A 24,721-nucleotide genomic window follows, 5' to 3' on the forward strand; every position below is an offset into this window, starting at 1 on the left:
TGCCCGGCGGCTCCTTCCCCCGTTAGATCATCGCCTTCTTGGCAGCATCCGCACAGCACTCAACGCGGGCTTCTGGGGAGCTGCAGAGAAGGGGAGGGGGGCCGCACGCACTCCAGACAAAGCGGCTTTTTATGCTAAAGCTTCGCGTGTTTTAGGGCTCTCCCATCAAAAATGCCCTCGGGGGCAGCGGGCGGGATGCGGGAGGCTCCCCTTCGCAATCTCCACCCATTTCCTGTGCTCGCTTTTGGCAGAGCACAGCACATCTTCGCTCGGCTGTCATTAACTGTCCGTGGGAGTGAAAATCTGAAAGGAAAAGGTTTTTCCTTTGCATTTTGCATTTGCCCTAGCGTGGTGATTCTGCCCAGTCGCTATGGAGGCGTCTCAGGAGTGAGGGAGAAGCACAAGCTCAGAAATTCCTTGATCATGAAGTTCCTCTGCGACTACAACACAAAATAAAATGCATTTCAAATGTTATGTAGAATCCACTTCTCTCTGCTTTTCCCAGCCTTTAAATGGAGGAATATTAGTAGTGCTGGAGCAGTGGGGGGAAGATTGTGGGAAGATACATTTCCCAGTCCCAAGAGGGTCGCCTCTGGATAACACCACTCCTTTCTCTGCACGGTTGTGCGCGGATAACGCTGTAGCCTGGGTCAGCATTTTGACCGGGACTGTGGCAAGGGAGCATCTGTTTTGTATTGCATGCGGAGCATACTTTGCTTGAACTGTTGCTCTTCGTTCCTTTTCACCATTTTAATTAAACCAGAAATGCAACTGCTGCAGAGGACAAAAGCTATTCTCTGACTCACTTTGGCACATTTTATTAAAATACATTTCAGTGGATACATTTTCTGGTGTTTTGTAATTGCTCAAAGCAGAATTGAATAATGTGGTATATAGCCTTACTGTTTTCTTGGCCAAAAAGTCTGATCACAAAACCTCTCTGTTGTTTCTCTCTCCAGTGAGTACAGAGGTTTGGTCAAACACACGGGAGGCTGTCACTGCGGAACCGTCCGCTTTGAGGTCTGGGCTTCAGCAGATCTGCATGTTTTTAACTGCAAGTGAGTTGGTTTTTTGTTCCCTATTCTCATCGATGAATAAAAGCTCGTATGCTTTTCCAGTCAATTCCTTAGAGCTGAAAGAAGATGACACAACTGCAGAACATCCTCTGCGCTGTTTCCATAGGGTGTAACCCTAATTACATCTGCAGCCAATATGGGAACAGTGCTGGTAATTTTAGGTGCTGCTTCTTTGGGCAGGACTTCAGGTCTCACATCCATGCTCATGCAGAAAGTGTCAGGAGAGATGTAATGAGTACTGGTGCTCAGCCATCTGCTTTATGTTTCCTCTAAGTGCAGTGTGCTCAAAGCACATCAATCCTTTTTTAACTTGGTCTTCTCAAGTGAAGATCTCTGACCAGAGGTGCTTTGAACTACTACAGTGTCTGATTTCAATAGTGATCCCCCTTTGCCTGCAACTAGTTTGATTCTAGCTCATAGGTAAACTTCTGAATATTGCTTTCTTGTTTGCCAGGTAATTAATGTTGGCAGAATTGGCAAAGTCTGGTCTGAAAGATTAAATGGATTTCTTCGGGCTGCAGTTTGTCCTTGTTATGTCTGTTGAGAGTTGTACATGTTTGGTGTAGGAGAATACCTTCTTGGTGTACTTGGGTAGGGTCAGTCTGTTCCCTGGGTGTGCTTAGCCAAACACTGATACCAGAGGCCACTTTTGCCGCTTACCTTTGTGATGCTAACCAGGAGCCATTGCAGCTGTCAGTGGAATTTCTGTTGTCAAGAGGTCCATGCTAGATCTGATTGCTGTACTACAACTTGTCTGCTGCTTCTAGAAAGGTCTTTTTCTTTTACAGTTGCAGCATTTGCACAAAGAAACAGAACAGACACTTCATTGTCCCAGCGTCGCGTTTCAAGCTGCTGAAGGTAGAGTAAGAATGCAGTAAGAACATGGCCATGAACATGAGCGGTATAACCCAGTGTTATCCTCAAAGATGCAAGCGACAGCCAGTTTTCTGTCCTAAGTTTGTCTATGACTGGTTGGGGGAAATGGCTGAATTTTATACTGTTTGGTGTGGGTGTTAGTGCATCTTATTTAGTGACCTGACGTTAGAGTTCTTGCAGTTCTCAGGCTTGACTGGGAGGGACACATGTATATACAAAACACATGGGTTCAGAAAAGGAGCATGAATGCAGAACTCTGTATCTCAAGTAAAGACATGAAGGTGGTATTTAACTTCTACATTTCTTAGCTACGTGCCCACAGAAAGTAATTAATACATCTATTTATGTGGAAAACTTACATTGCTTTTCATTTGCTTAGGGTGCTGATAACTTGACAACATACACCTTCAACACACATCGTGCCCAGCACACGTTCTGCAAGACCTGTGGTGTACAGAGCTTTTATACTCCTCGTTCTAATCCAGATGGTTATGGTATGTAGAAAGAGTAAACTGTGGTAACCAAAGCTAACCACCAAGCAAATCTTGGATAAAGACTCCATGGGCCACTAACATGACAGCAGTGAGCAGCATGTGTCTTAAGAGCAGCCTGAACCTGTAGCAGCTCCATGAGAAACAGTCTTACCTATGACCTGAGGGTTTCTGCCCATGAGAGGTTTCTCATTTAGGCTCCTCAGCCTTAACTGAGCATTTACCAGTCTGTGAGATGCCCCATCCCACAGAGCAGTGCAGGCATCTCCCACGCTTTAGCTATGAAAAGCGGGTTTTTGTGTACTCTGTCTTTCTTCAGGAATAGCTCCCCATTGTCTGGATGATGGAACCGTGCAGACCATTGTCACAGAGGATATCAATGGCAAAGAATGGGAGAAGGCAGTGAAGGAACATAAGACCATCAGAGACATGTCAAAACCCTGACATACTCTTCCAGCAGCTGAACTTGGAGCACTGCCGTGGAACTGTAGTCTGGGCTTTCCTGGGTGAGGGTCGGCAAAATCAGTCTTTACATTGTTGTTATATGTTCTCTGTTTCTTAAATAAATCTTTCAATGCTGCCCGTCCCGTTCATTTGTGACTTTCAGTTTTCAAATTACCTCTGTTCCATAAACCACCCCAGGGCTGCTATTTTGGTACTTTGCCCTTAGCTGTGCTAAAGTTTAAATCACAATAAACAGAGCAAAGTACAAAAAAAAAACCAATCTAATTTTTGTACGGATATTTCGTGTGTTTCAAGTCTGGCTTATAAAAATGCCCTATATAAGATAATCTCTTGCTTAGGACACAATACTGACTTACACTGTTTTTTCTCCATTGACTTCAATGAATTGACCGTGGATTTAGCGTTAAAGGGGATTTGAAAGAGCTTAGCAGGCTCAAGTTCAGTAAAGCATTTACACAGGTGCTTAGCTGTATGCAAGAGAGGCGCCACTGAAGTTATTCAAGTGATTAAGTCCTGTTTTGCTTAAGCCTGGACTTACTCATGGTCTTATGGCTGAGTAGGCATATGCTCAGGCGCTGACTCATGGCCAGGGAACAGAGTTCAACACTGCCATACTCTAACAACAATGGGCACCTACTTCAGTACAACCAGGAACTCGTTTGTTGTCTTCCGGGGGAGGATGTGTTCACAGCAACAGATCAGGATCTGGTAATTTGGGCTCTGCCCCTGGCTGTGCAATGCCTAGCTGTGTAGATGCAGGGAAGATACCTCCTGCAGATGTGAGTCCACGTTAATGAGTGCAAAGGCCTACAGAAATGTTGAGTATTGCTGACTTTGCTTCACCATGATCCCACGGAAACCCATATCACTAGTAAAATCTCTACGTAAACTAAGAAGTGAAACTCTAAAATCTCCTTTGCTTACCTGTTAACATAAAGGGAGAGGATCTTTAACTCTTGCACTTGTCATTCACGTAAGTGGAACAGCTTTTAAAACATCTCTTGCAATTTTTATCTCTGCACGTGCTCCATAAAAGACCAAGTTACAGTCTGGGTCTCTTGCACCTCATTCTTACATCCTGTTGAGAGTCTCATGAGTTGATCTCAAGCTCCACGTTCTGAAGAAGAAATGCTCATGTTTCATGAGGGACATGCCTGTAACACAATGTGTATGAAAGAAGCAGCAGTGGCAGCAAAGATCGGTGCAGTTAAGAGAAATTTGTATGGTTTCTGATGTTTTATTCATAAGCTTTGGCTTTTTAAAGTTCTGACTGAATAAGACAGGTCTTGTGGTTCTAGTTTGATCTGTGGCTATAGCGTGATCTTTGAAAAGTCACTCCTGATATTTGGATTTTACAGAAGCACCAAGAGACAGTTGCCAAGCCATCCTCACTATATCCTCTTGGGGAAAAATAGTTTGTGCCATATCTTCTTCAATGCAGAATACTCCTGCATTTTACTCCTAATTAGGTTAATCTGAATTTCTTATCCCATTTAAGCTTCTACAGTGAGAAACTGGAGCAGTTGTTGAACCCTGTTCATCTCAATGTATCAGGCAACAAGATATTCAGAAGCAAGTTCATACAGCCTGTTTTTAGTAGTCTGAAAGAATGCTGCATGAAGAGGATCCCGTCCTCTTTAGCACATAACAGGTGAGTTTTCTTTTGTCCTTGGCCTGACATGGTCTTTTACTCATTCTTTGACTCCTGAAGTTGTGAGCGGCGTCTCTTTTACAGAAGGCGGAGTGAATTGATCACCATATAACGTGAGAAAAGCATATAGATGTGGCGAAACCAGAGAAGCTGGCTGCGATGACACCGCATGGCTCTCTAAAAAGAAAAATAGTTGAGAAAGCATTACGAGAACTTTCCAGACCTAATGAGAGGAGAGTTTCGTAGGCCTCCTTTGAAGTTCACTGCCAATTTATAGGAGATCCTGTTTCCAGTGAGCAGGGAATAAGCAGTGGGAGATAGAAGCCTGCCTACTCTACAGGGCCAAAGGGCAGGGAGAGGCCTGTCTGCCCCTGTGTCGCTGTTGGTGTGCTGCCTGGGGTTCAGAGGGGTCCTGCTAGTAAGGACGTTATCAGATGCAGATTGGAACTGTGACAGTTTTGTTGTCACATGTAATGCCTCCTCCCTATGTGATCTCACACCTCAGTGTTCACATGCTGGGGAAGCAGAAACGTGATAGCTGTGCATCTGAGAACACTTTGCATACTGCTTCCGATCATAGGTTGCCAGCTAAAACTTAACCTATTTATAGCACACCAGCTTAGAAAGGTCAGATTTCAGAAACAAAACCACAAAGGAATAATGCCACCTTTGTCAGAGCAGTTTTCATACGTAACTCTATCTTTTAGCAGCCTCAAAAGCAGGAAAGTTCTGTAATTTGTGGATTAACAGGACTGTTTGCTGGGCAAATACTTTCATGCTGTGAAAGGAGAACCAATCAGATTCTGATATAAGGAACTGTGCACTAAATGCACATGCAGAAAAATAGTTCAAAAAATACACAGTAGAGAAGGGAACTCATAAAGAGCTTTGGACCACAAGTTCACAAGTTGTCTCCATCTTTAGTTAGAGCTATGAACCAAGGACATTGTTCCTGGCATGCAATCATGCCATTCTTTGACAGGCCACTCACATGTTCAGAATATTATGTTGCATCCAGTCCTCTTTGAAATACATCCTAGACACGGTGTAAAACTCAGGGCAGCGTGACTACTGAAGACCTCTGAGCTGCAAATCTGCTCAGCCCTGTCCTGCTGTCCACACAGCACATGAAGCAACCTGTCTTGTCCATTCATGTTTTACAAATCACTGATGAGTGACATTTATAATCCACATATAATTATTTGTGAAATTCGCTGTGCATATGACACTTCTGACTAAAGTCTTCACAAGGATGATGAGCTATTCAAACAGGTTAAGCAGGTACCACGCATCTCACCCTGGCTTGTTCCGTCTCCTCCTCTGTGAGTATGAAGAGTGCATCTCTGGGCCGGAGGCAGGAAAGGGGTACATCCAGGATGGAGATGTACTTCCGGAAGAGATTTACTGATTCAAGCAGGAGCACATGGCACCCTAGACAGAGAAAGAAGATAAATATTTCAAAACAACAATATTCTTGAGAGGGTCCCACCTCTCCAGGCTCAGCAGGTCTTTGCAGGCTCCCCTGTATTGCTGGCCACGGGGAGCTTTTTTGTGCAAAAGGGGAGCAATTTCTACTCATGCTTCCACCAGGATCTCTTCGTGCACAGTGCACGTCAATGACCATTTGTACTGGTTCTTGTTCTGTATGTGGTCTGTGGAAAGCAAAGCTAGCTCTGAATACCAGAGGGTTTGTTTTAGGGTTTTTTTGCTTATAATTTAAATTATTCCTACGTAGTTAGACTCAAAGGAAAAAGCACAGGATGGCTCTCTGAATGCTGGCACTATATCATATAATGGAAATGTAAAACAGCAGCACAAAAACATTCAGCTACAAAAATGAAATTTCCTCTTTCTACTCCAATTCTTAGCTACAGAAAAAATATTTACAAGATTCAGGAATGGCTGTATCAAATATTAACTCAGGCAGGCAGTTACACTTTAACAGAGTTCCAGAATTCATTGCTTAGATATTTGTGATTAAACAGATGAAGGTAACATGTATAAAGATTCCACTGCTGTGGATTTTTTTTTCTGTTTTAAGGAGCCCCTTGAACTCAAAAGTTAATTGCTATTTTTTTTACCATGGCTAAATTGTCTTCACCGATTAGCTCAGAGCTACTGATGGTCCCATTAAGAGCCTGTAGCTCTCAAGGGAGCTGCTTTGGGATTTCTTAGGGCTTGGAAGCTGCTGTGATTATGCTCCACACTTCAGACATTGTATTAAAGTTCGACAGAAGGGGCCAAAGTCACAGTTTACACAGGTGGTCAGATACGCAATTAGGTTTGCAATGAGATTTTCTTCAGTGTGCCCTTAAACAGTGAAATTATACAAAGGAGAGAAAGAACAATGCTGAATTGCTACAAGGGCTGCCTGATGGACCATTTGAGTGTGTGAAGCTGCTGCTCAAGTCTAATAGTGCTTAAGCTGTTATGTCCTGACCACAAAGCGAACTAGTGGTGCTCAAATATCTCTTGGCTCTAAAATGTAGGGAGGACTTGTGTCTTCCTAAGGGAAAAGACTCTCCAGGACAGGGGCAGAAGCAAACATCTTTTCTGAAAAGAGTGAGGTGGGTTTCTGTGAGACAGGTGACGATGCCTCTGCTCAGAGCCCTGTGTGCAGATCTGCAAAGGAATCTCATCCCACAAGGATCTGAACAGTCAACCTGCTGCTAACTTCCCTACTTTGGACATTTGGTAGATCCTTCACTATAGCCTTTATCAAGTATGAGATAGGAAAGCAAAAGTTGCAACTCCTATGGTAAGTTAATTTCCTGGAGTCACAAGGGAAGAAGCCCCCAAAAGTCTCCAAGGTAGAGCACGGTACTTGAAGATACCCCACCAGCACCATTCCTTCCCCAGCCGGGTCTGTGAGACACTGAACCCAGGAACAAACAGAACACATGGGATGATCCTCCACAAACCGCCTCACAAGTGATGTGTCCCCTGACTCTTCCCAGTGACACTAACTCATTTCACCGCAAAGAACGATCTCGCTTTTATTCCAGCCAAAGCCTGCAATGGCAGGACACGGCAGCCCTGACGGGCTCCCTCCAGCACATCCGCAGGATCTTTCAGTTCCTTTCTTTCTTCTCTCTCCTTGAAAAGAAGGCTGTACAACTTGTTCCAACTTCTCAGTAGCCTTTTCCACTCTCAAAAGCAAAACTGGTAACTCTTTCTTTTGGTATCACCGTGCTCCCCTTCCAGTTCTCTTGCTGCACTGATCCTGGGACACTCCTCCCCAGCAGGGTGGAGAGAGCATTCAAAGGAGTTTTTTTCTCCTGCTGTGGGCAGCAATGGGAAGGGTTAGAAGCTTCAGGGGAAATCACCGGCACTTACATCCAGACAGACGCTGACATAAGTCTGTGCTGTGCGAGGAACCGGTGGAAAAGCCCTCCTGAAGCTCACGGACATGTGCTGCAGGCCCGGCCTGCCAGGAGCTGCCGGGAGATGGCGGTGTCCGCCAGCTGCGGAGGGAGCCGGGACCCAGCGCCCGCGGCCCTGCCAGCAGTGCCCTGCCCAGGCTGCCCAGGTTAGGATCACTTTTGGCACCCCCCTGCCCTGAAGGCCCTCCTGTCTTGTCTTAACTATGACAGTGCTGTACCATGTCCCTACTCCCGTCTGGCTGCAGCCTCAGCCATCCAACCCTTGCAAGGTCATTGTGCCCGGCCCTGCAGAGCAGCAGCTGTGCAATGCCATCTGGAAGGACCGATGCTCTGCCGAGCTCCCCGCAGCGAGTCCCTTGGACGTGCGGGAATGCAGGCAGCTGTGTGACCAGCATGGCCTGCGCCGCTTCCTGACGGCGAGCCTGAGCCCCCCTCTCGCTCACGGTCCACCTTGACAAGTGACAGACAGAGCAGTTGCTGTTTAGCTGCCTTAAGGTTTCAGCGGGCTATTGCGAAGGATGCTCTGCAGTGATAGGTGTTGCAGTTGCACACAGAAGCGCCCTGACAGTTCTTTCACTCCCACTAAAGACATTTATTGTTTCCAACTAGCAAACTTGGAAGCAGACTTGTGATGTGCCATGAGTAGGGGAACCACTCTTCCCCTCGCTTCTCTGCAGAGATCCTCTGGGCTGCTCAGCAGGCACACTCTGTGGGTGGGTAGTTTCAGAGAAAAGAATTAGTACAGTGCTGTGCTATGGCACAGCAGAGGAAAGGAATAGCTATGGATCCCCCTCCTCTTGTAGTCAGCATTCCTAGTGGCCACCTGTTTGCTTTTCAGGGCTTACTGGGGAGGACAGGACAGGGCTAGAGCCAACATGGGGCAATGGGTCTTTCCTTTCAGCTAATGGACAGCTGCTAATGGACCCTGGCAATGTCATGTGAATTCCTACTTGCAATGATGGGAAGAGAGGCTGGGTGTAGGGTTACCCACCACCAATCTCAGAAGCCTGGGCTGCTCTGGTAACAAAATGTGCTCTCCCTTTCCTCATCATTTTTTTCCCCAAGAAATACTCATTCATGCAGCAGTTACGCCCTTTTGTTCCCCAAGGCTCAGCAATAAGGGCTCAAAACAACTGCAAGGGATTTCAGTATTGATCAGTCTGACCTCCTGGGCCCCCATCCGTCAGATCAGGCAAAGCAATGGCATTCAAGCCTCACAAAATGAAGGGCGCTGGAAGAGTCTTCTGTGTTAGTGATATGACAGGGCTCTCCACATGCTGACAGCAAAGGCTGCTCCGCATGGGAATGTGAGATGAAATGAAGCAGGGAAGGAATGTACAGTCAAGGGAGAGATGGAAAAGGGTTCAGAGAAACAGGCTGCTCCCTGCCAAGCGGGGTAAGAGAAGTGCTGCCATTGATGAGTCTACTCCTGTGACACCAGCAGGTGAAGCTTTTCAGAGCCTGTTGTGACTGTGACCTGGGCAGGATGGGATTAACAGTGTAATACAACCTTCTCTAGGTTGGCAGAAAGGGCAAGATCAATATAGCTAGTGGATTAGGCCTAGAATAGAAGTCCACGAAGCCTGCAGCCTGTTCAGCTTGGCTTTCTACTTCCAAATCACTTACGCAGCAAGTATGCCTAGAATGAGAAGATTATTAGCAGATCTATGTGTACTAAAGGCTTGCACTGCTCCTGACAGACGTTAGCACACCAATTCTTTTGGAAGAGCACTGGTTATAGCTGGAAGGGGCCAGTAGTAAGGGTGGACGCGTATCCAGTAGCTGTCTCGGCTTCTTGAAATGAGCCTATGTGCTTCTGCCTGGACTGGAGAACTTGATTACAGATTATAAACAGCCTGTTGTGTTTCTGCTGGCTAAAGGCATTAGAAAGCAAGGCAGGATATTTAGGGTGCTCATTTGCATATCACTGAGGCAATGCAAGGCTTAGCTGGCTTTTGCATTCGCAGAGAGATTTTCTGCGGATTCCCTGATCACATGGGCTTACACTGATTCACCCACAAATAGTTCCCTCTTACCAACAGGAGAACAGCACATTTCCATGGCCTGAACATGCCTTTCAGCTCTATCCAGACAGCCTCAATCCCAGCATCGCTCTTGTTTCATTAAGCCCCTCTGATGCGCAGCCCTGCACGCCTGCCAGATCGAATTATAAATACTGGGAATTTCAATGAGACTGGAACTATATTTGGAAAGGCTTAGCGTAAGCAGCAGCATGGGAGCTCCCCGTTCCTTCGGTGTTTGTAGGTCATGTCAGATGTGATGTAATCAGAGCAGCAGGGCTTTCATATAGCTTCAGGAGTCTCTTGATGCTGCTAAAGAAATGGAAATGTTGTCTATAGGTGGGTCTATTTCAAACCTGAACCAATTTGAGACACAGCCCATATTCAGGACCACAGTGTATCTAACAAACCTGCATGAACAGCACACGAAGGTGCTTCAGTCTAGATAAGGCCTGACATCTACCACTGCCACCTACCACTGCAGTTTCTTGTTCTTACTCTGTACTGCACACAGCACACACAGCACTCTATGCTGCATCCCAAAGCTGAACAAAGAAAATGTCCTAGGAAAGAAGTTGGCACTAAGACTCCTCTTCATAGATAGGGGAATTGAAGAGACTAGAGTCAGAACTCAGCTAAAGGGCATTCTGCCATCTTGGCTCACGCTCTCTCCATCAGATCTTGGCCTGCAACTTGCTGCTAGCAGGGAATTAAAACTGATTTGCTGTGACACATAACAAATCCTACAATGAGTTGGGAATTAGCATTAAAGAAACACAGTCCGGATGACGGCTGAGGGAGCAGGAGGTTGACTGGGTGGGCCTGGTTGAGCCACTTTCCTGTGCTCTGTCCAAACAGCTGACAGCTTTGTGCTTAAACTAGTTCCACAAATTTGTCCCTGAGTCAGGCACTGTTTGCTAGAGATAAGGGCTGCAGATCTACTCTGGGACAGCAGCTAGAAAAGGGGGTCAGCAGCAACCTGCTTCTGTACTTTGCTTCTTTCTTTTCCCTACTTGTACAGAGAGTTTCTCAGAGATACTTGCTCATTTACAGGTGAAAGAAGCCACTCCAATAATTTGTTGTGCCAGTGCAGATTTCAGATACCTTTCCCATACTGACCACATTTTGATGCAAGCTTAGCTTGGTAAATGCAATCATTTTTGGCTGAGCTGGTAATGGCCTCTGAGGCCCTTGCCACAAAAAAAAGAAAATAAAAGGCTTCTAAGATGTGACCAAAAACCCTGGGACTGAGCTGAGAGACCTGGAAATGGCACTCATATTCATGCAAGACAGCAAGAGACACAGGCCAGACACTGAATCACACCACCAAGACAGGACAACCCCAAAGGACAGAAAAGTGACTGTAGAGAAGCCTGAGCTGGTAAAAAAACTGCAGGGAGATAAAAGGGCAAGGAAGAGTTCAGCTGCGGGTTTCATTTGCATTGCAAATGGAGTTAGGCAGATGAAACCCTGGACAGAACATTCATGTAAACAATTGCCTAATGCCTTCAGGGTCATGGATGTAATGTGACATACCTTCAGGTAACTTCCGCTCTGAATGCAGGTACCTGCGAATGAAGAGATACATGGGGATAAACACTTAATGAAGTTATTCAAATTCTGATTTTACAGGTATAAACTCTGTATGCTAGATCAACCATTTTCTCTTAATACACATAGACATTAGAAAGTTCAGGAGCTGACACTGGATGCACACCTCAGGCAGTGGTAAACCTCATTCCCCACACAATTCTGCCATTACTTTCCTCATCCTGGCTGCAGGGACACAGCACAAATAAGCCACATAAACTCGCTCTCCAACTTCTCATGTTGCACTCAGGGAAACTGCAAGAGGCTGCCAAAGGCTATTCACCTCTGAGACCACTGGCTCTTTAAAGCTTTGTGTCTGCTGACCAGTGACATTGCCTCAGCAGCAGCTCCTGTTTGGGTACCAGCTTCTTTCTTTCTGCCCCATGCTGGCACTGGGACATCTGAGAAGCTGCTCTGACATTTTGCTTACTAAGACTTTGATGCCTTCGTGACTTCATCCTGGGAAGTCTCTGTAACAAAAATGGGTCCCTTAGAAACAGAATGAGGGGACCAGCGCAGGAGATGTGAACAGCGATGGTACTTCCATCAAGAAGTGTAAGCAAATGAACCTAATATGGTGAAGGCGTCAAAGGATATTAGCTTCAATTCCTTTTTAATTTTCTTGGTTTTCCTGTTCTGGCCTGTGGTTCATGGCTTCAGAGCACTTCTGCTCACATCACCATTTGCATCGCCTCCAGATTTGGCCCATCACAGGGATGGGAGGAAGCAGGTCTCCAGCAGATGGCACTCAGAGCTGTCCCACACCCAGGCTTGCTCTTCCATAAGAAATAAAAATCCAAACAATGGAACATTTGCCAAAAGGAGAAAGGAAATAAAAAAAGAGAAAAGTTATTTAACCCTGTGTAATATTTAAAGAGATTGTTATCATCTTATAGTGGTGTATTTAACAAAGGACAATGTGACAGTTCATGTGTAAATCAACCAGGATAAAACATACATTATATGTAAACTGTTATGTTTCTCCAGTCACTTTCAAACTAGGATTATCTCTGGCTATTGGTTAAGTTCAAGGAAAAGGATTAGCTACACAGGCGTAGACAAAATAGGAAGCACGGAGTAATGAATACCCAAAGCAATTCAAAGCAAAAGTCAAGCCAGAAATGCAGGTCATGGCAGAACTCAAACAGCAATCAGAAGACATATGCCTTAAATAGATTCTCCTGCCAACGGTCTCCTCTTCTCCAGAGCCAAAGATCTGCAAGCAATACCATTTTCTACTAAACAATGGCCTCACAATAGTAACTTGGCCACCTACTACTCTGCTACTCAAGTCCTACTGTTCTGACAAAGATTGTTAAATGTTGCCTTGTAAACATTACCAGCAATTTTTCGGGGGTGGGGAGGAAAGTTTAAGAATCTCCATTAATGTCTGCTCTGCTCTTCTGCCAGAGGTTTCTTCCCCCCCAACTAGAATCTGGCCACCCAAAGAAGTGAATCGGCACTTGGTAGAGCTAGCAGGGTGGGAACTTCTTAAAACAGGCTTGGAGAGATAAAGCAGTGAGTGGTTGTGAAATTTGGCTAACTATCTGAAATCCTAGTGTCTGTTCTGGGTGTGCTGCTCTGCCATAGAGGGACCTTCAAAGCACTAACTGGCAGCAAATTAAAGGATGTCAAGAGCTGCTCCAAGAGTGAACTAATAATAACCATTCCTGGCCACTAGAAACAGAAGCAAGGAGAGAACCAGTTCATATGAGCAGTGGGGGATGGCTGCTGTTTTTGCACTTCGTTTCATTCGGCAGCAAATTAAGGAGTTTGTGCTTGTATAAAGGTTCAGGGAGACACAAACTGTATTTTGGTTACTGAAAGGTCTTCAAGGCTGCTGCCAGGCAGACCTGACACTGATCTGGAAGAATAAGCACAAAGAAACTGATTTTCTCCTTATCCTTTCTGGCCTGAGCCAAAGCTTCAGTACTCAGCAAGGCTCAGCGCAGAGCTATGGGAATGGGCTCCACCCAGCTGTAATGTAGCAGAGGAATCGCAGCCTTGTTCATTTGTATTTCTCAGGCAAGAGGTGGCAATGAACTGTGGTTACAGAGAGAGAGCGAGAAAGAAATACAAAACTCTACCTCCTGCACACGTTCATAAAACTAGCCAATCCTCTCCCAAATCGAATCTTCTCGCTCCCATCTCCACCCTGCTGGAGTTGTCTCTGTGGGATGCTTCCAAGTAGGGGAAAGGTTGCAGCTCTCTGTTGTTGCCATTTTGGGAATGTTGTTTTATAGATCGGACTTGCTGTGGTTTGGGTGAAATGAAAGAGTTTGGCATAAAATCTCAAAAATTCAAACACAAACAGGCTTTTTTTCAAGAGCTTTTTCCATGTGTTTTTTTTTCTGGAGAGACTTTTTATAAATTCTTTTTAAACACAAAGTGATCTAAGGTGGCTTGTTCCCACCCACCCACCGAATGCCAGAGGCCAGCTGATTACAGGGCACCTCTCACAGCACTCTCTTTATTATGCCTGTAGTACACTCAGATCCACATTTGAAGGAAAGCGAGACCCTCTGCAATGAAGAACTTAAAAGGCTGTAAGACATTTGAAGGCACTCACCATTTCTGCATTTGTCTGGGGTAGAAGCAGGACTGACACCCTGGTGGGTGGATTATTACAGTTTTGGTGATGTTCTGTTATATGAGAAATTGTTCACTGAAATCAATGACTTCACTCTCCAAATAGTCTCCCATGCCAAAGGCAAAACCCTTCACTGAACTGACTGGGCCGGGTAGAGCACTGGGGAAATACAATTTCGAAGAGCAGGGCAAAGAATGGATGTCTTAAAGATGCGTTGGGGCTCCATTTAGGATACTAACCTCTAATCTGCCCAATTAATCTGATGAAACAGATGTGAAGGAGGAAGAACAGCCAGTCTCCTAGGAATCACAGAGACATTAGAAGGATATACTTGCCAGATGTTGAATGTTTGCTATCTGGAACGCCTCCTCCCTCCCTAACCGGACTTTCTGGCTCCATTTCCATGCACCCTGAACTACACCATGTAGCAACATGCAGTTTCTAAAACTCTACTCAGGCACTCTGTGTATTGCAGTGGCAAAAGACGGTTCTGCCACCCAGAAAAAAAAGGTGCCAATTTAGAGATCTTCCAGTTGACAGAGCTGCTCTGTGGCTCTACACTTTGGTCCCTGCACTGTCTGGGAGAAGAATGTGCAGCGTCACTGCTCCACTCATGCTGCTAGCAGCCTAGTGATGCTGGGGAGAATATTCCTTGAGGCTGTTTCTTTGGAAAAAAACTTCTTTGTGGGGAATTCCTGCAATGCTGGTGCCCTGTGCTCAACTTTATCCTAACAGATCCCAACAGTATCATGGAAGGGTACTGGGATGAATAAACTTAGTTGATTTAGGGAAGCAGGGGTGAAGGAATGAGATAAAATCTAGGACAACATATCCAGCTATGGGATTCATGCCAGGCATGGGGCAGAGTCCTCTGGGGGAAAGGGACAGAGTCTCAAAGGGTAAACAGAGGAGGACAACTCTGCTGTGACCTTATGGGGGCAGTCTGGGTGCAATCACAGCCACCACTTATAAGTTCCCCCTGAGACATTTAAGAGCAGTAAAACAAAACACCAGAAGTGAGCTGGACTGCGAAAGGACAGGCTGAAACATAAGATGCTGGAACCTGTTATTTCTTCAACACTCTTCCTTACTTTGCAGGGAATCTAGAACTCCAGCAGGGGCTAAACAATCCCAAACAAACACAGCAGTGACATAGGAAATGCTTTTCCAAGACAGAGCAAATAATAACCAGTTTTGAAAAAAGGATTTTCTGGGAAGAGGCAAGGGAAATACAAAACAGCGCCCTGCTTTAAAAACATAAATGAGATGCCACTCATTTGAAATGCATGGGCTACAGCTGCTTAAAAGCAGTGAGAGGTTGGAGTCCCATTCTAGCCCACACTGTAAGAAGGCATCAAATAAAGATGGTAGATGGGATACCAGTCACTATCATCAAGCTAATCACCAAAAAAACCAGCTTCCTTCCTGCTCAACATGTCCTTAAAGACCTGGCCTTGGAAATTCAGTACAAGCGGAACTGTGATTTATAGGGATGTAATGCGGTTGGTGGCTTTTGAGAACTGTATCCACTGAGTCTGTGGGATTTGTCTGGACAATGCACTGTTCATTGTTTCGATATACTTATTTGAAACTGGCATTTAATCAATCCTCCTCTTCCAGGGAGCCTCAGTGCAACCCTTCTGCACAATGCTATATCCCATGGCATTCATAAATGGGGCATTCAATAGTCAGGCTGTGACACGCAAGTGCAACACGGCATCGGTGGCACTCAAGCTGCATCATAATCAACTCAAGAGTGATAAAGCACTAAGCTCCCAAATATCACTTCTGCACAGTCTCATTTACAACCTACCACTGAGTTGGCGAATGTTAAGAAACATCCTGCAGGACTGAGAGGTGTTTTTCCAAATGGAATTGACGAGAATAGGCTCAGCTAATGATTCTTTGATGTAGCTTTTTATACGGCATCATTGATATAAGTTTTATGGATGCAGTTGCTATAACAACATAATGCACAGTGGTTAAATATAGCAGCTCCTATTTTCCACTCAGTTTGCTCTGCCCTAAGCATCTAGCTGGGATGAAATGGATTTGATAGCTCACTGAAGAAAAGAAGTGGTACAGTCCTTCCCCCCCACAAAGACCATTCCTCTCCACCCTAAGCAAGCAAGCAAACAACAAAACCAACAGTCCCCCATTTGTTAGGCTACTGTGCAAGAGGGCTTGTTTAAAATCAAAATACACTGCGCAAGAGGGCTTGTTTAAAATCAAAATGCACAATGACTCATGCAAAACTAAACCACTTCAATATTACGTGTGATCTCAGTGCAAACACTGTCATTTCAAAGCGCAGGAGAGAGAGTTCTCAAATATTCCTGTCACGTAGTATTTACCATGCTTATTACTGTAGTGCCTAGTGACTGGCCAAATGCTGAGAGGGGAGGAAAGTGACCTTGATGTCACTTAAGACCTGCTCTTCCTTGTGGACACATGTACAGGCTCCAGCCTCTCTTGGCCACAGGGAAAGCTGCTATTTTGGGGGATAAGAGAGAATGTTGTTGCCAAATCAAGGTGATGGGGAAAGAAGCAGACCTACACTAGAGAGGATTGCTTCCAATTCTCCCTTCTTTGCTATAGTGGGATTTTCTTGGTTTTGGGTTGGGTTTTTTTTCCGTCTGGAAGCCAGAACTGAAATACTCCCAGGGGAGAATGAAATCAAATAGCAATTTGTGTTCCTCTCCCATCCTGTTTTTTCTTATTTTTCCCTTGCAGAAGAACAAATCCACCCTCAAACCTTGGCATTTCACAGTTCCTCCCAGATCTGAAGCCTAGACACATAGCAACAGCTGGACTCCCCACACGCTGTCAGGAGGAAGGCTGCTGCAAGGGGAAGGGCACATTTCTTCTGCATAGTTCCTGCTCCTTTGAACATAACCTCCGTTTCAGACACTAGAAAGACTATTTATGCCCTTAGCAGATAATACTGAGCATCTGCTTAGCTATGACCATTTCCTGAACTGCTTTGTTCCTTGGAGCTGTTCAATAATTTGCACCTCCTGAAGCAAGGAGTTGTGGGATGGGTCACACAGCCTGTTTTACCCCTGCTCCTGCAGAAAGTAATTTCTTAGGTAGTGGGCACAAGTCTATCTCCTGCAGACTGGGAGCTTCCAGAAGAGCTGAGGATCACTGCACCAGTCCTCTGCTTCATCCTTTCCACTTATAGCCACAGTGGCAGCAGAACTCTGCAGACCTTGTTTAAAGATAGTTAATAAATACATTGCACTTGGTACCTGGAGGGGAGAGTTTTCTTTTTCTTGCCACTGGGGCCCCAGGGGCAGCAACCACTGCTTTGCAAAGCCCTGCTGGCAGGGAGGTACGTGAGAAGCCTCAGCGTATGCTCCCAGCGCTGCCTGTTTTAGCCAATATGTAAGAACTCATCAGGGCACTGAAAATCAGGAGTGATACAGTCATGCTCTACTTCCTCCATGACACAAACTGGAAAATAATGAGGGGAAGCAAGCCACTAAAAATAAACTTAACCTTTCAGTGGCCACAGCATCACTCCTGCCACATGCAGATGACTGGGCCACCATACTTATTTCTGCTGATTCAGGACTGGAAGAGAGACAAGACACAAGCCAGTCCTTAGTTAATGAGAGCTGCTTATACTCTGGTGCCCTATCAGCATGCATCTCATCAACCCAGGAAAACTGTAGGCTAAGGACGATGCAAAGGTCTGAGGTCAAGGGCCTTGCAGATAATGAATACTTCCCTGTAACATACTCTGAGATGAGAAGAGAGTTAACATCCCCACTGCACACAGAGGAAACCTAAAGCACAAAGGTGGAAAAGTGATTTCTTGCACAGCCACAAAGTGAGACAACAGTAGAGCTGAGATCAAAATCAAGAATGTTCCTTAACTTTCTCATATATAATTAATCTGCTAGCTTGTTTTCCCTGTATCTCTTCAGAATGTAGGGGGAGACCTAACAATCTGCCCTCCACTCCTATCTGCAGGTCTGTACAGCAACTGACTGAGCAAACACAGGTCCAGAAACAGAGCTGGAAGCTCTCTAGTCCCTCTGTGCCAATGGTGTGAGCATCGGTCATCAACCTCTGTTCCTCACTCATTCCTCAAATAACACTGTGACAGAAAGCATCTCCCTACTTAGCCCAAACAAACACACTGTTTGCTTTAACTCCACCGCCCTTCCTTCTGTTAGGCTACTTCAGAAGTTGCTGGGAAAAGCCATGATCTCCTCTAACACTGAATTCCAGCCATAAGATAGCATCAAAGACTCTCAGCATCTTCCCAGATGAACTCAGTAGGTCACACTATGGGTTCTGTGGCACTGCAGCTTTCTCTAGGCAAGCGAGAAAGGCAAGTCACTGTGATGTTGTTAGCAAGGAGAACAATTTGAATTGCACAGATGATTCAGAAAACAAATGGGTGCTAAAAATACAAGTTATATTTGCAAAAAGTTCTTCTCATGCCTAGGAAAGGCAGGGGCAGCTCTGGAGGAGATCTCTCTAGGATACAATGAGGTCTGAATGAGCAGAGGGTTAAAATAGAGACAGTAGCTGTCTTACCAGCAAAATGCAAGTGACTAAAATACAAGGGATTTTTGTCCAGCAACGTTCTCACATCACAACACAGAGAGAGAGGTTCTCAAAATGTAAAGAATAAAGTGGTGGAGGAATGAGTTGACTTTGGAATAGTGGTAACTAGGGACAGCTCCAGTGAAAGAGCAACGTCCTTGGGTCACAGAATGCCTGGACAGGATGACAACATCCTCTGGAATGAGAGTGTGGAACTTTCCAAAATCCAACTACCACAAGCTCAGGCATCAGCTATTCACACGCTCTCCTCAAACCAGAGGTGCAAAGTGATCTGTGCCATATTTTAGTGGAATCAAGGACAGGAAGAGCAAAGAGGGCCCAGTGAAAGGGAGACTGGCAAGGCACCAGCAGATGGAATAATAAAGGATGCTGTAGGTCATTTACAGAGCTGTCAGAGTTTCTCCAAACAGTATTGTGTCCCACAGCCTGGCACTCGGTTATATCAGTGAAGTTAATACTTCTTTTGGCTCTAGCTATTTGTTTTCTGCTTACATACAAACACCACATTCCCTCTGTAACACTATAGTGAGGCGTTCAGCTAAGTGTGCAGAACACTGTACCTTAAAGCAGTATAAAGAGAAATGTGGTTAGCATGACCACTCACTCCTCCCACATCAAAGGTTACCACCTGCAATAAAAACACAGAACAATAATCATTTTGAAGAAGGAGACTGTGCAGTTACCAACTTCGACATCTAACACAGCATTGTCCCAGCCCATTGCATCTAAAGAGTTGGTTTTGTGTTGCACAATGAGGCCTTGTCTGTGAACTCATGCTACAGAAATATAACTAAACAAACAAGACACTCTGGAACTAGATGACTACACAGTCTAACAGCTTGAACAACAGAAGGATGACAAATATTGTGTTCCTACAGGCAGGATGCACTTGTTACTTATTATCGGGCCAAACGGTTACTTTCAGAGTGATCTGTTGCAGACTTGTTCCTGACCCAAGAGGTCCAGCTCTATGAATCACTCTCTCCTGGATTTGAGAACATACTAGAATGCCTGCAGATGACAGGGTGAAACTATAGTTTGTTGCACTGTGAATCAGGGCATACTGCTTTAACAAGAGCAACACGATCATATATTACTGTCCTGACTGTAAAGAGGCTTCATGACAGGATAACATAGTAATAAAATAACCTGATATAAGAATAAGCCTTTTTAAAGAATAGGCCGACTGCACTTTTTGTACAACCAAGTTAGGCTTTTCACTGAATGAGAAGATCATATTGTTTATTGCTTCTCTGCAGGGAGAAATGGGAACTTTGTAATGCAGAGGTAATGTGTGAACACAGCAGTAACAAGTCACTGTCCAAAGCACAGAATACCCCCGGCTCCCTGCCCTCAGACCTACCAATAATGCATAAGGGGTGAAGGATCCACCCCAAGGGCTCCCTCTGCACAGTACTGTGGAGTGGGTACTTAAAGGCTCCTGCTTCCAACCTAGAAGACAAATTGGCAGTGCAAAGTGTAGAGCAGACAGGGTATGAGTACTGGTAGGCTTTCCAGATGGTGAAAGTGACAGTCCTTGAACAGTGGAAAGTTAGGTTTTTGCTCTGGGAGAGGCCAGGCAGCAGAGCTCTCCACAGCTCCCTTCTCTATGACCAGGAAGAAATCATAACCTTCCCACATTTCAATCAACGTCTGCTTCCTTGCCAGCTTGTTCTCTCTTCAGGGAAGGAAATGCTACTGCCTTGCTTACTCACCACAGCTCCCTTCTCAAAATCTATTTTATATGCAGGGCCTGAAGTACTGGGTTAAAGATCAAGGGAAGATCAAAAGCCGCCCTGCCCGTCCTGCAACTTGCTGCTCCACCCTCCAACAGGAGGGGCTCTCTCAAACACAGGGGATATTGTGTAAAAGGGGAGAGGAAACACAAACAGTGATAAGAAATACTTCAAAAACCACAAACTCCAGACAAGCCTGCTAATAAACCCATCCACCCAGTATAACTCCACAGTCAGACTTTCCACTTTGCCCAGTGGCTCTAATAATGCTGCAACAAAGCACTGGGATTATTCATCGCTGTCAGAAAGTGGTGGGACCCAATTTGGTTTTGTTCAGGTACAAAGATGCATTTTTCGGTCAACCCCTATTTTATAAGGAGAAAAATGATGGCTTTGGCTTTGGCTGCTTTTGCTGTTCGTGAGCATTACCAGGCTCTGCAGGGACTGCATGGCCTGGCACGATGTTAAGCCCTCCCTAAGGATATCAGCTTTTTGAGTAGCTCATCTGGGAAAGACATTATTAAATTCTGTACAGGGAATAAGCACAGCACCCTGTATTTTACAGATAAGGAAAAACATGCTCTGAAGTCACTCCTACCAAGAGTGGCACTTTCCTAAGATGACAATGTACCCCACTCACTGCAGGCAGAATAAATTCCTATGCAGGTGAATAATAGTATGAATCTGCTAAGGGCTGGACTTACACTAAACCTTTTTACTAAATGGTGACAGAGAGAGGGTTTGTCTCTTCTTCGTGGTCATTTATTTTCATGTGGCCTGTACAAACATAACATTTTTAAGACTACTACCCTGCTGTCAAATGAGGTTGAAATTAGCCAATGGGCTCTAAAGTCTTTTGAAACGTGCACGTGCACGCACATATAAATACAATTGCATTATTCTTGTTTCCTTCGGAAACCAAGCTAAAAACCCCCGGCAAGCCAAAACACACATTTTTCCTTCTATGGAGGGTACAAGAGAACAAACCAGAAGGTTGAGATAAGAGACTACAGTGAGCAGACTAAATAAGCTAATCGTTGTTTTGACAAAACTGGCTCAGGCCAACTGTGGGAGCACAAGGCTGGGTTAGGAAATATTCTTGACATGGAAATTATCTGTTCAGAAACACCTTTGGAAGTTTTTCTTCTCCACATCTGTTTTGAAATAGGAGCTGCTGTTCTTAGTGCTGCTGGGCTTACGTAACATCCGAACTAGCTAAAGAGGTTGCATAGAGTTAATTTTCAACTGACGTTGTCTAATTTACTGTTAGGACATTTGCACCTGAATTGCCTGTCTCTTCAAATATACAAATTTGTAAGTACGATTCCCAAGATACCTGCACACTGACCTGGCCACAGTGGCATTCACTTTATTTGCGAAGAGACCACCTTTGAAATACTGGGTCTTCACCCTTCCCGCACACAGGCTGGCTCTGACACAGCAGTGATGTCCCACCTGCTCTGACACAGCAGTGATGTCCCACCTACCCGATATGTAGCTTCAAGGTCTCCTGTCTAAGCAGGGCACTGATTCCACAGCACCACTGTGGTGCTCGTGACTTAAAGCAGGCAGCAATCACATGTAAATATATTCCTCTGGCTTCAGGGATCCATTTCATTGATAACAAATCTGAATTTCTTTCTCACATGCTGAAGATATTTTCACACGGGAGCATTTGCTTCTTCCACATGGTGCAGCTAGCTGGTGTGCTTGCTTTTAACAACTAACCTGAACCTGATGATGAAATCAAGCAAACAATCAGGGCAGGATGAGAAAACCTGAACATCTTGAAATTGTCTGGGTTAAAAACAGGCTTAGCCAGTTCTGGGAGAAAAAGGCTGGGATAGGAAATATACTTCATGCGGAAATTATTGCTCAATGAAATCTTTAGGGCAAGAGGGAGTTCCCTCCTCACACCTGTTCTGAAATGGGAGCCGCTGCTGTTGGTGCTGCTGGGTTTTCTTCTGGGTGACCTTGGTATTCAGGAAATGGAACTTTCACTAGTGGAAGCCAGAGCAACAGCCAAGACAAACAGGTCCAGAAATCCCTTCCGGAGGGGGGAGAGCACAGAGGAAATTACTCAATTACTAGCAGAAGAGAAAACTCCTGAGAGGTCTGGAGTCCATGCTCCCTCTACACACCATGTGCATTGGAGGAAAAACACACTCAAAGCTGTGGGTCTCCTTCACTCTTTCTGGCGTCATCCAGTGCTTCAAACAGAGCACACACCTGCTTAAGTAGACTGGTGGGGATAGAAAAGTCTCTTTCCTTTTTAAGGAAGGACATCCCATAAAATGCCATAGCAAGGAACTTCATTTCTAATGGCCTTCCTTTGAGCATCATTTCATAGCCCTGACTCACACTTGCAGAGGCCAGTGACATTCAACCCCCCTTTGAGTCTCTCGTGTATTTGGAGACGTCTCTTGTTGCTACTAAATCAGAGGAGTTAAAGTTAAAAAGAATGGACAACTAGGCGAAAAACGAAAAATCTAATCATGATCAATCTCCCAGTGCCCACTGGGTTTGAGCTGCAGTGTATAAGTCATACACCAGCTCTTAGAATGAAAAGTCCCACTCATGTACCCCAAAGCACACCTGAGGAGACCGCAACGTAAGTGAGGAAGGGAGGAAAAGGGATGCCAAAGTTTGTCCAGCTCTGTTGCCTCCTCTAGCAAACTCCACGTGCTGCACTTCATATCTGGTGTTCTGCAAAAGCATTTAAAATTCTCTACAAACATTCAAATGCTCCCGAATTTTAGGAGTGTATAGACCAAGAACCAAAACATGAGAGCTGAACTCACCCTCTCAAATATAAGCTCCAACTTGAATGCCATTGGCAAAAGGATCTGGCTTTCTAGGCTGGCTTGGAGCTGACCCAAGACAATGGGACTCTTCCACAAACAGTTGTATGGATGATGTTTCCATCAATACATAGTGGAAAGCAGCTTGTAAGAACGTGGTATTGCTGATTCTGGTCTTGGCACTGCATCTGCCCCAAACACAGTCTGAATGTCACCTCCTAATCCAAGTTCTGCTGTCACCAAACCTGAGATCCTGAAGAGTAGGATTTCATAATCTAGAGCCTGCCTGGGGCTCACACAATACTACGTAACTTACTCTTTTACACACCAAATACTTTCTAATCTGGATCGAGACAGACTAGCCTTGGCTGCCTCTCCCAGCAACACTGGCTTTTGCTTATAAATCCAGCAGGCAGGAAATAATTTCCAAAGTCTATAAATTAGTTTTGGCTTTGAGTACACCAACCATTAATTTCTGTGTCTGCACTATTTAATGTAGAGCTTGGATGAAATATGTCCCTGTAGCTCTCAAAAAGATTGAGTTACTCACGGACTTCCAGGGCAATTGAAAAAACGAGTAACTATGCAATGGAACAAAACTACGCATAACATGGTGTGACTCCTTGCCTTGCAATCTGTCCTTTCAGACATGTTGGAATTGCAGCCTGCTTCTCCACTGCCAGATGATGTGTATGTTCTGTAAATAAAAGATACCATTGTCTATGCTATGACTATGGGAAGAACTGGGGAAAGTTTTCCCACTGGGATAGCGAAAACAATACGTCTTCCAATCATGTTAACTCCATTGATTTAGTTTGTAGCATTTGAAACTCTGTTAGCTTATGTTTTGACAAGGCTCTTTTAACGTGTTAAGCCAATTCTATCAATTTCAACATTACTGAAAAATAGACTCAGTTTACCTTTCAATGCAAGGCCATTGTCGTAGGACAGCAGAGATGCTCCAAGAGTGGCTAACACATACCAAGCTCTTATGTTTTAAAATATAGAATGTTCAACAAAGGTAATTAGGTATTTGCCTTGCCATTGTTGGCAAACTGGGTCTGCTCCTAAATGAATGATATTATAGCAAACGTGAGACCTGTGTGATTACTTGGGACATTTAAAATAATGTAAGTTTACAGAGCAGCTCATTATCACCATCCCCAAGAAGCTGCTTCAGTCATCTTTGGTACTGCTGACGTGGTCTGCTACAGTAACTCATCCTCATGGCTGCTCAGGGAAGTGCTGAGGGGAATGCAGTGGGCCCTGCCACAGTGTTCCTTGTTACTACAGCTACACCCAACACCCGCAGCACAGCAAGGAGAGTAGTAGTGATTGTGCATGTTTCTTGCTTTGAAAGCCCTGCACTTGATTTTTCAGCTCACACTATGTTAGTGGCAGACTCCTGCCTCCCCCAGCACAAACAGCTTGAATTTAATGTCCTCCGAGGCAAAGATCCA

The 24,721-nt window shown here is 44.9% G+C and overlaps 2 protein-coding genes across 2 annotated transcripts in view; one reads left to right on the forward strand and one right to left on the reverse strand.

Moving 5' to 3' along the window:
* The first annotated feature begins 370 nt into the window (after nt 1-370).
* On the forward strand, nt 371-2,887 carry CENPV (centromere protein V). The gene is made up of 5 exons (XM_009882748.1): nt 371-387; nt 960-1,058; nt 1,865-1,934; nt 2,332-2,446; nt 2,763-2,887. The coding sequence occupies exons 1-5, from the start codon at nt 371-373 to the stop codon at nt 2,885-2,887; spliced, it is 426 nt and encodes a 141-aa protein (XP_009881050.1).
* Nucleotides 2,888-4,637: 1,750 nt separating this feature from the next.
* PIGL (phosphatidylinositol glycan anchor biosynthesis, class L) overlaps nt 4,638-24,721 on the reverse strand; it is a 58,695-nt gene continuing 38,611 nt past the window's right edge. The window contains exons 3-6 of the mRNA XM_009882749.1: nt 19,285-19,352; nt 11,500-11,531; nt 5,857-5,990; nt 4,638-4,736 (exon numbers count right to left, since the gene is read on the reverse strand). Of these exons, the coding sequence (XP_009881051.1) occupies nt 4,638-4,736; nt 5,857-5,990; nt 11,500-11,531; nt 19,285-19,352 (333 nt within the window). The remainder of the gene's footprint in view (nt 4,737-5,856; nt 5,991-11,499; nt 11,532-19,284; nt 19,353-24,721) is intronic.

The sequence above is a fragment of the Charadrius vociferus genome, unplaced genomic scaffold (assembly GCF_000708025.1).
Source record: "Charadrius vociferus isolate BGI_N301 unplaced genomic scaffold, ASM70802v2 scaffold793, whole genome shotgun sequence".
NCBI lineage: Eukaryota > Metazoa > Chordata > Aves > Charadriiformes > Charadriidae > Charadrius > Charadrius vociferus.